At 41.7% G+C, this 10,035-nt stretch overlaps 1 protein-coding gene across 1 annotated transcript; it reads left to right on the top strand.

The window, feature by feature from the left end:
* The first annotated feature begins 2,252 nt into the window (after nucleotides 1–2,252).
* On the top strand, nucleotides 2,253–7,425 carry rpl15 (ribosomal protein L15). Its single transcript, XM_089023649.1, has 4 exons — nucleotides 2,253–2,307; nucleotides 3,286–3,464; nucleotides 4,382–4,518; nucleotides 7,072–7,425. Exons 2-4 carry the CDS (start codon nucleotides 3,293–3,295, stop codon nucleotides 7,375–7,377), a joined length of 615 nt encoding a protein of 204 aa, XP_088879775.1. The 5' UTR covers nucleotides 2,253–2,307; nucleotides 3,286–3,292; the 3' UTR covers nucleotides 7,378–7,425.
* The last annotated feature ends 2,610 nt before the right edge of the window (nucleotides 7,426–10,035 follow it).

Here is a 10,035-nt window from a genome sequence, read left to right as displayed (position 1 = left end):
TCAATCAGGCTCCACAAATAACCCGCACAAGCCATCTGTACACTTGATGCAAAAAGCTATCAACCCGGCTAAACGGAGCACAATTGATGAGGAACTAGGTAAAATGATCGCAGAGAAAGCACGGCAACTTCACTCGGATATCGTCAAGAGGCAACCTGGAAGTTCGTCATCCATTGATGATTTCACGGCTAGCCACGGATGGTTCGACAAGTTGAAGCGTCGTACAGGGATTCATAGTGTCATTCGTCATGGTGAGGCAGCCAGTTCTGATGATAAAGCTGCCAAAGCTTCCAAGGAATCAATCATTAAGATGTTGGGAGAAGAAGGCTACGTTCCTCATCAAGTGTTTAATGCTGATGAAAGCGGCCACTCCATTCCAGCAAGCCATCAACGACCATCACAAAGGTCAATAAAACGACTTTATTACACAGTACAGTTTATTTCTTTAATTATAATACCATAGCACATTTATTATACATAAAATAAGGTCTATTTTGTGTAGTTTTAAGGCTTAGAAAATTAGAAAGTAGAAAATTATGTTTGAGGGGCACCTGGGAACGGATTATTCTCATTTTAATTGTTTCCTATGGGAAATTAATGTTTGGGATACACATTTTTCGCCTTCCTCTGGGAACCAATTAAGTTTGTAAGACAATGTATCACTGTATTTGACTTGGAAAATACGTCCTATCATCTGTAGAAACCAAAACAAACATGCCACGTGTCTACGCTGGCAGCCCCCAAAGCAGGCTTTTCAAATTCAGGTGTCGGTGGGCCGCGCTCCTCCGCGTTGTCTCACTATTGCAACACACTGGATTCAAATGATCGCATAATCAGCAAGCTCTGTGGAAGCTTGACATTAAACCCGCTCATTTGAATCAGGTGTATCGCAACAGGGAGTGTAAGGTCAAAAATAATGTTCTTCTCCTGGTTCTGTGCTTCGCTTGTGTTGGTGGAAATATTCAATCGGCAGGAAGCAAAGTGATATACAAAAAAAGGAGATTTATATATCAGGCAGCTCGAGAATGATCTTCGCGGGAGAGAAGGAAGCCAAAGAGACAGAGAGAGAGAGAGAGTCTCCAGCAGATCTAGACCACATGAGTGACATCATTTTGAAAAGAACCTATCACCTACCTACGAGATACAATAATGAATATGATATTAGACTGAAACAAGATAGCTTAAAAGACAACCGACATTTCCTAACTGACATCAGAAAAACGTTTTATAGCATCTAAAATACCCAAAACATGCAGTATGATATTTTTAGTCAAAAATTAGTACATCCAAAAGATAGGCTGCCAAATGAAAAACAAAGTCATGTCGTTTATTCCATACATTGTAAGAATGAAAATTGTCAAGAGCAGTACATTGGGGAGACTCAACCAATTCTCAAAAAAAGACTTTATCAACATCGCACGGATAATACAAGTGGGCCTCAATCGGCAGTACATTTGCACCTAAAAGCTACTAACCACTCATTTGACGACAATGAGGTTAAAATCTTAGCGAAAGAACATAGATGTTTTGAAAGGGGAGTAAAAGAAGCGATTCTTATAAAACAACAAAATCCTTCATTAAAGCGGTCTGGTGGGGTGAGGTTCAATTTGGATCGTTCATACAATAGCCTGCTTAGGCAACATAGGATTAGGAATACTGATGAGGTGATACCGGTGGGAGTGGGGCAAATAGGCCAGTCGTTAGTCAGGAATGTAGGAACAATCAGTGGGGCCGCAGGGAGTGGTCCTCTGCTCCCCCCAACCTGAGAGTAGGGACCTATCATAGCTGCGTCCGGCGCCGCCATGGCTGGACATTAGGGATATATAAATAGGTCCGATACGACCAGTCAGACTTTAGTTCGCTGACGAAGCCTCTTGGATAGGAGGCGAAACGTCCGACACCTTCAAATTTGTACAGATGACGGCTGAAGAAACCTTTTCATCGATGGACCACTCCTGTACGACTGAGAGCTTACACAGACGTATCACTTTAACATGGCATTTAGAAAATGTGTGATGAATTATTATTGAAAATTTTACTCACATCCCTACTTTCTCCCTTTTCATAATTTTTGCTGTTGTAAATTGCAAATTTCGCCAATGTGAAGCTTTTTTTTCTTGTACTTGTTATTGTCCTAATTGTTCTTTTTCCGCCTCTTCCTCCTGTTCCTCCTCCGCTGATACAGACTCCAGTCCAGCAGGGGGCGCAATGCACCGAAGCCAATTCAAGAAAGGAAATACGTCAGAAGCCTGTAGAAATAGCATACTTGCTAATAGCGCGCTCTCTTTCCGGTTGGTACGCCATCATGTAAGTGAACCATAATGACATTCCTTTGAGTACAATCTATCGAAATCTCATGTTATACACGTTCATCCTTTTATCACTTGTTATTGGTTGTGTGTACATTGGAACGGTGGAGGTGTAAAGTTGATTATTTGCCGACGGAGAGTTTGTTTTCATGACTTAAATAACACAATTATCGGTGCTGAAATTGCTTCGGCATGTTTTGAGCAAACGCTGCAAAAATCTTATATTACTGATTGTATGTTTCTCTGAAAATCATATTATTTGTAAAACTGAATACTTTATGCTTTAATGCGTTTTATTTGGTCATTCGACATTTGCCCAACCGGTAACCGACATCGCTATCAACGTGCAGCATAACCTACATGACAACAAAACCGCCTGTAAAATGTCACCGAAAATAGCTTGACGAAAGGAAAAGAAATGGTTCACGTTTTGTAAACATGGTCCAAACTAAGGAAGTTCCAAACTAACCCCTCCCAATACAAGGTCTATGTAAGAATATACGTTTCTTGACACTAACAGTTGTCAAAATATCCATTCAAGTGCACGATTAATTTTTTTTACTGTATCTGCTTATGTTACATTGAAAATATGTATGGGATATTTTGCTAGGCATGGAGACTTTGAGTACAGCCTTTAGTGTGGTTTCTGCATCATACAAAATAAAATTCTGTCTTTCTGATCCTTAAAATACAAAAAAATAGATATGTTAAGTAAAAAAAAAAAGCCAGTTAGCATCAACACCTTTTGGGCGGTCTTGCCTGCAATGCACAAAGAAATACTGCATAAAATCACCACATTGAAATCAGGGCGAGAGATGACATTCAGCCATACACATCTAAAAAGAGGCACGAATAACATTTAATTTCAGCCCTGTTGATGAATTGATGCATTCGCTAAGAAATAAGAAGGAAGCTGTGGCACCCTGTTGAATTATAAACAATTGATTTATTTCAAATGTTTTTTGTTTTTTTTCAGATAAAACATGGGGGCATATCGCTACATGCAGGAGTTGTGGCGCAAGAAGCAGTCAGATGTGATGCGCTTCTTGCTTCGTGTGCGCTGCTGGCAGTACCGCCAACTGTCAAACCTTCACCGTGCGCCGAGACCAACCAGACCCGACAAAGCTCGTCGGCTGGGTTACAAGGCCAAACAAGGTCAATGACAAGCATCGCTCATTAAATATGTCCTCTGTGGCGTTTAATCGATGAGGTTTCTTCAGCCGTCATTTGTACTTCTTTGAAGGTGTCGGACGTTTCACTTCTTATCCAAGAGGCTTCGTCAGTGAACTTTTTTTTTTTTTTTTTTTTTAAGGGGAGTAAAAAAGAAGCTATTTTCATAAAACAGCAAAACCCTTCACTAAATCGCCATGGTGGGGTGAGGTTAAATTTGGATCGTTCCTACAACCGACTTTTTAGGCAATGTAGGCTTAGTTATGCTGATGAGGTGATACCAGGGCAAATGGGGCAATCAGACCAGTCGTAGACCCCATAGTCAGGCAGGAAAATACAAGTAATCAGTGTAGCCGCAGGGAGTTGTCCTCTGCTCCCCCCAACCTGAGAGCCGCGACCAATCATAGCAGAGGGATATATAGGGCCAAAACTACCAGCAAAAAAACTTTATCGTTCCCTGACGAAGCCTCTTGGATAAGAAGCGAAATGTCCGACACCTTCAAATTTGTACAGATGACGGCTGAAGAAAGCTTCTCATCGATGGACCACTCCTGTACGACTGAGAGCTTACACGGACCTCTGTGGAGTTGGTTTATTTATGATGCCATTATATTAATTTTTGGGGGGGGTGCTATTGCTTATGTTGGTGCTGTGATTTGTTAATTGATCGTTAAAATACGTAACTTGAATGTACAGTAAAGTCTCGTTATATCGATATGGGATATATCGATAGTCTCAGTTATATCGATATTTTTTCGGACTCCCTTGAATATCGATATAACGAGACTTTACTGTATTTGTGTTTGCGGAATAGATATTTAGCCAATCAAGAATGTAACCTTTTCAGATTTGACTGATTTCAGCATGGCGCAATGTAACTTGAATGTATTTTGTCCCAACAGGTTACGTCATTTACCGCATCCGCGTGCGCCGCGGAGGCCGTAAACGCCCCGTGCCCAAAGGTGCCACGTACGGAAAGCCGGTGCACCACGGCGTGAACCAGATCAAGTTTGCCCGCAGTTTACAAGCCACCGCTGAGGTACGTACCCCGAAATGGGGAGCGCCGCCTCGCCCCTGGCTCGTCGGCGCAGGGTACAGACGGGGAGAGGGCAACCGGTAGATCCTTTTTGCTTCAGCGTCTGCCTGAGTCCCAGCGTATGTTTTGGCTAACTTCTTCGTTAGCAGGGAGAGCAATTTTTGGACAGCTCGCATGCGTGGCAAGCCATGTGGATTTGGTTCAGTGGAAAGCGTGTGCGTCTACACTGTAATAAAGATTGATAATAAGAAATATATAATGATTACAACGACACTAAAAGTTATCAGATGTATCCATGAACTGTCAACATTTTGGTATCTGATAGTATTCAATCGAAAACGTTGGTTAAAAACAACAGATTGACATCATGTACTATCCTATCGTATAAACCACGCGTCAGCCATTTTGGATGCATTTACGACCGTCTTGTCGAAACGGTTGTAAGTCGGATGTCACCTATATTTGACAATGTGGCGATTGCACAGGTGTGCCTTGGGTTTAGCTGCAATCACAGGCTGTGTGTGTGTGTGTGTGTGTGTGTGTAATCCCTCCTTCTGTTCAATAAGAATATTTTATTGACCATGCTAACTAGCAGCGTATTTTAAGTGATAAGCTGCCATTCCCGAATTTCCCACCCCAAACAGCCACTTCCTTCAAAGGCTTAATTATGTTAAGTGTAGACATGCTAATGAAAATTAGCATCAATGTTATTAATGCATTCACCGCCATACCCGAATTTATTCGGTAATTGAAAATATGACGTAAAGCGCCATTCTCTGATTTTTTCCGGGTTGTGTATTTTCTTGTCTGGGTGCCGATAAAGCGCTGGCCATGGCTATTTTTCCTTTCCACAAGGGGGCAGGATTTCCCAATTTTCCATGTTAGTGCTTTGTTACAGCTTCAGACACATTGTATCGCCTCAATGCATTTTGCGGTACTTTGTTTGGTCTGAAAACTTCGTGTTGATGGCAAAATTAGAAGGACAACATAAATAACGCCGTGGTGAATCGTTGTGTGTTGCACCAACACTACTATTTGATACTAGTTGACAAAAATTCTAAGGAAACAAATCAGCCGGTTTCCACAGAGCTTTGTCGCCATCTTCTGCGTCTTTTTGGTGCTACATTTCCCCCCTCAAAATGACACGGAATAAATTCTTTAATCGATTGCAAACATGTATGCTTTCCTCTTCAGAACTATTTGAATCGTATTCATAACTGGATGAGTAACAAGAAAGCATCTTCTCCTCCATTGTTTTGATTCTGGAGCAGGGCAAGACGTCTTGGTGTGACGTCACCAACAAGGGGGCGGGACCTTCTGAAACTGGCCACTTCTGGTTTCAAATTGAAGTATTTTTTAGAGACTTTAATTCATTTTTATTGGTGTTTTGCGTTTGAATAAAAACATCAGCCTGCGTGTATTTTAGATGCTATAATGGAACTGTATAGTGCCACTTAGCAGTTTTTTTGACGACGATACTAGTGCAGCGTGTTCTACCGGAAACAAATTCCTTGTGTGTTCTACATACTTGGCAATAAAGATGATTCTGATTCTGATAAAACGGTTTTCTGATGTCAGTTAGGGAAAAAAGTGATGTCGGTTGTCCTTTAAAACTACACAAAATATACCTTATTTTATGTATAATAAACGTGCTATGGTATTATAATGAAAGAAATAAACTTGACTATAATAAAGTAATTTTATTGACCTTTGTGATGGTCGTTGATGGCTTGATGGAATGGAGTGGCCGCTTTCATCAGCATTAAACACCTGATGAGGAACGTAGCCTTCTTCCACCATCTTGAGGAATTATTCCTTGTAAGTTTTGGCAGCTTTATCGTCAGAACTGGCTCCATCACCATGACGAATGACACTATGAATCCCTGTACGACGCTTGAACTTCTCAAACCATCCGTGGCTAGCCTTGACATTGTCAATGGATGCCGAACTTCCAGGTTGCCTCTTGACGATATCCCAGCGAAGTTGCTGTGCTTTCTCTGCGATCATTTTACCTAGTTCCTCGTCAATCGTGTTGTTGATCACTTGTGCGGGTTATTTGCGGAACCTGATTGATGGGATATTTTAACCTTGCAGTCTACACTCAGCCTTTGAACTATCAAGTTGAAACGAGTCCAAATTTCAGTATCTTCTATCCATTTCCTCACTCTCTGTCGTCTTCCTATCTATTTTTTTATTTGCAGATCTGTGTATCTAACACTCCCCCTCCCCCACTGCTTCGTTCTTGACCAATCACGTACGGCTTTAACAAAAGACTGGGGGGCGGGGAATAGAGGACAAACAAAGTCAGCTGCCATTTCCTTGTTCGGAGAACAGGCTCGTTCGCGAACGACACATCACTCATTGTGGCGCTCCGTGTGTATCCTGAAAAATAGTTCATATGCCAAGATTAAGTTCTCGGGAATTTAAGCCGAAAAGTTTGTTAGCCAAGGCGTTCTTAAGCTGAGGTCTCACTGTATACCTGAATCATGAGGGGGGGGGAAGCTGAGGTTTGACCTTTAAGACACTCAACCAATGTTTTTGTGTGTGTGTTTTTAGGGCCGTGCCGGCCGTCACTGCGGCGCCCTGAGGGTGCTCAACTCCTACTGGGTGGGCGAAGACTCCACATACAAGTTCTTTGAGGTGATTTTGATCGACCCATTCCATAAGACAATTCGGCGCAACCCGGACACCCAATGGATCACAAAGCCTGTGCACAAGCACAGGGAGATGCGAGGCCTCACTTCGGCAGGAAAGAAGAGCCGCGGGCTGGGCAAGGGTCACAAGTTCCACCAGACCATCGGAGGGTCCCGTCGGGCAGCCTGGAAACGGCGCAATACCTTGCAACTGCACCGTTATCGTTAGAGCTTGGCTCTCTGATTGGCTGAAAAGATTAAAGAGGTTGGCCATGTGCTTTCTTGTGCTTTATTTCTACGATGCTCTCATTATCGGGGATCAGAATTTTCCAGAATTCTGGCTTTTTCAGACCAAATGACCAGATAAAACTAAATATGGATTCTTGCTTTTTCGCTGTTCACTTCCTGTTTCGGCTTGTGTTGGCGGAAAGTGCCATTTTGATTGGATGATCTTGATTTAGGTTTGCCGTTGACGTCGAAACAGGTAAACGCGCCCTTTGGAATAAGCGGACGAGTCAAAAAAATCGCAATAAATAGTTTATTCGCCTTTGTTGAGAGAACAGGTTCTAATTTGCAATGAAACTATACCATCAATGAAAGTCAAGAGTCAGTGGCACTATGACAAGCCCCATGCACACACAAAAAATAGGTGACTGTAAAGTGTCCTTGAGGTTTGAAAGGCGCTTATAAATGAAAGGTATTATTATTAAACATTAATCTGAGTTCTGAGTGAACAGATTGGATGGATATATACAGTAAAGTCTCGTTATATCGATATTCAAGGGAGTCCGAAAAATATCGATATAACCGGGACTATCGATATATCCGACCATGTTTGCATGTAATTTTCTCCGTGCGTGCATAGAAATAGTATCGATATATCCGATATCGATATAACGAGACTTTACTGTATATATAGACATACAAAACGGAACCAAAATATGTAGGTACTTAGCAAACAAGAATCTTGCAAAACTAAAGCGACTTTTCCTCCCAAGATGGCACTCGAGTAGGCAGCCGCTGGCAATGTTTTTCAAGAGCCTTGCTTTATTGTTGTTGTTTTCATTTCGACACATAGTCGTGGTTGTTACATTGTGTTGTTTTTTGTTATTTTTGGGCCACCTCATTCGTCGAAGAATAAGAATCTTTGGTGGTTGAGTCTTCTTGGCAGCACGCGTATACCAGCACTGATTTGAATTGATAGGAATATCTGCACCATTTGAATGTCAGTGCTGGACAGCCTGCATTTTTCCAAGCCTGTTATTTAGTGGAAATGTCGGCGCTGTTGGACAGTCTCCGGCTGAATGGATGGATTGTGGAACCAATGAGAAGAAAGTAGTGTCCGCGCAGAGATTGTCATGGGACAGGAGATGCGAGCCAAACTTTCTTTGTCAATTTACATGACAGCTTCTGGTGTTTTCAAACTTAGCTTGTAGCCAAGTCTCCCTGTTGGAACTAGTTTATATGCACACCCTAAAAAACATCCAGTTATTTCATTTCTACTTATTTTTATCAGTTAGTTAGTCTATATATGTATGTTTAGTTATTTGGATGTTAGTTTAGTACATATGTATGTAGCTCAGTTAAAACCTTGTAGTCTTAAAGGACAATTAAGTTTTTGAAAAGTTATCAATTTTTTCCCCAATACCTACCGTGATGAATAAGTATTTCTGTCTTATTTAAAGGACAACCGACGCCTCCGGACAAGTTGTGTCCATAATTTGTAAAATGGCTTCAAATGACTTCTACTGAGCGTATTTTAAAAAGATTCCACCATATCTCGCTATATTTTACGTTTAAGACTCGCGCTGAATATTCAGGAAGTCTTGTTTTTGAGTTGGTGACGAGTCGTCACGTCACGGAAGAACCCTGACCGAGACAAGACACATTGCAGCAGTCGTTTCATCACATCAATGCATTTTGAGGTACTTTGTTTGGTCTGAAAACTTCGTGTTGATGGCGAAATTAGAAGGAAAACACATAAATAATGCGATGGTGAGTCATTGTGTTGCACCGAGCATCTATTTGAAATTTGCTGACAAAAATTCAAACAAAAAAAAATCAGCCCGTTTCCACGGAGCTTTGTCGCCATCTTATGCCCCTTTTGGGTGCTACGTTTCCCCCCAGATACCTCAAAATGACACGGAATAAATTCTTTAATCGATTGCAAACATGTATGCTTTCCTCTTCAGAACTATTTGAATCGTATTCATAACTGGATGAGTAAGGAGAAAGCATCTTCTCCGAATCTGAAGCCATTGTTTTGATTCTCGAGCAAGGCAAGACGTCTTGGCGTGACATCACGAACAAGGGGGCGGGCCTGAAACTGGCCACTTCCGGTTTCAAAAATGAAGTCGTTTTTAGACACTTTAAGTCATTAAGTCTGTGTAAGCTCTCAGTCGTACAGGAGTGGTCCATCGATGAGAAGGTTTCTTCAGCCGTCATCTGTACAAATGTGAAGGTTTCGGACATTTCGCCTCCTATCCAAGAGGCTTCGTCAGCGAACAAAAGTCTGACTGGTAAATGGGGCCGATACGACCAGTCAGACTTTAGTTCGCTGACGAAGCCTCTTGGATAGGAGGCGAAACGTCCGAAACCTTCACTTTTTAAGTCATTAAGTCAATATGTCATCATAAGATGCATAGCTTGGAAAATCGCACCAAAAACCATGACGTACTTCAAAAAAATGCAATGATATACGACTGCAAGTACAGAGTGCGCTCGCTTCACTGGGCAGAAACAATCGCGGTGGAATATAGCGAATTGTAGCGTACCTACAACAAGTACATAACAAGAAGAACATAACAAGCACATAATAAGAAAAACATGAGTATTTGCATACACAAAAAAACATTTGATAACAGTTAAACATGGACTGTGCACAGTC

This window comes from Hippocampus bargibanti, linkage group LG20 (assembly GCF_051943395.1).
Source record: "Hippocampus bargibanti isolate YZ-2025 linkage group LG20, ASM5194339v1, whole genome shotgun sequence".
In the NCBI taxonomy this organism is placed as follows: domain Eukaryota; kingdom Metazoa; phylum Chordata; class Actinopteri; order Syngnathiformes; family Syngnathidae; genus Hippocampus; species Hippocampus bargibanti.
This window is presented reverse-complemented; position numbering and strand designations above follow the sequence as displayed.

Bases quoted from the DNA above. Each gene is read 5' to 3' on its own strand.
- rpl15 (XM_089023649.1), top strand. From the start codon at position 3,293: ATGGGGGCATATCGCTACATGCAGGAGTTGTGGCGCAAGAAGCAGTCA. The intron at 3,465-4,381 runs GTCAATGACAAG...TTGTCCCAACAG, and splicing joins GGGTTACAAGGCCAAACAAG to GTTACGTCATTTACCGCATC. The intron at 4,519-7,071 runs GTACGTACCCCG...GTGTGTTTTTAG, and splicing joins GTTTACAAGCCACCGCTGAG to GGCCGTGCCGGCCGTCACTG.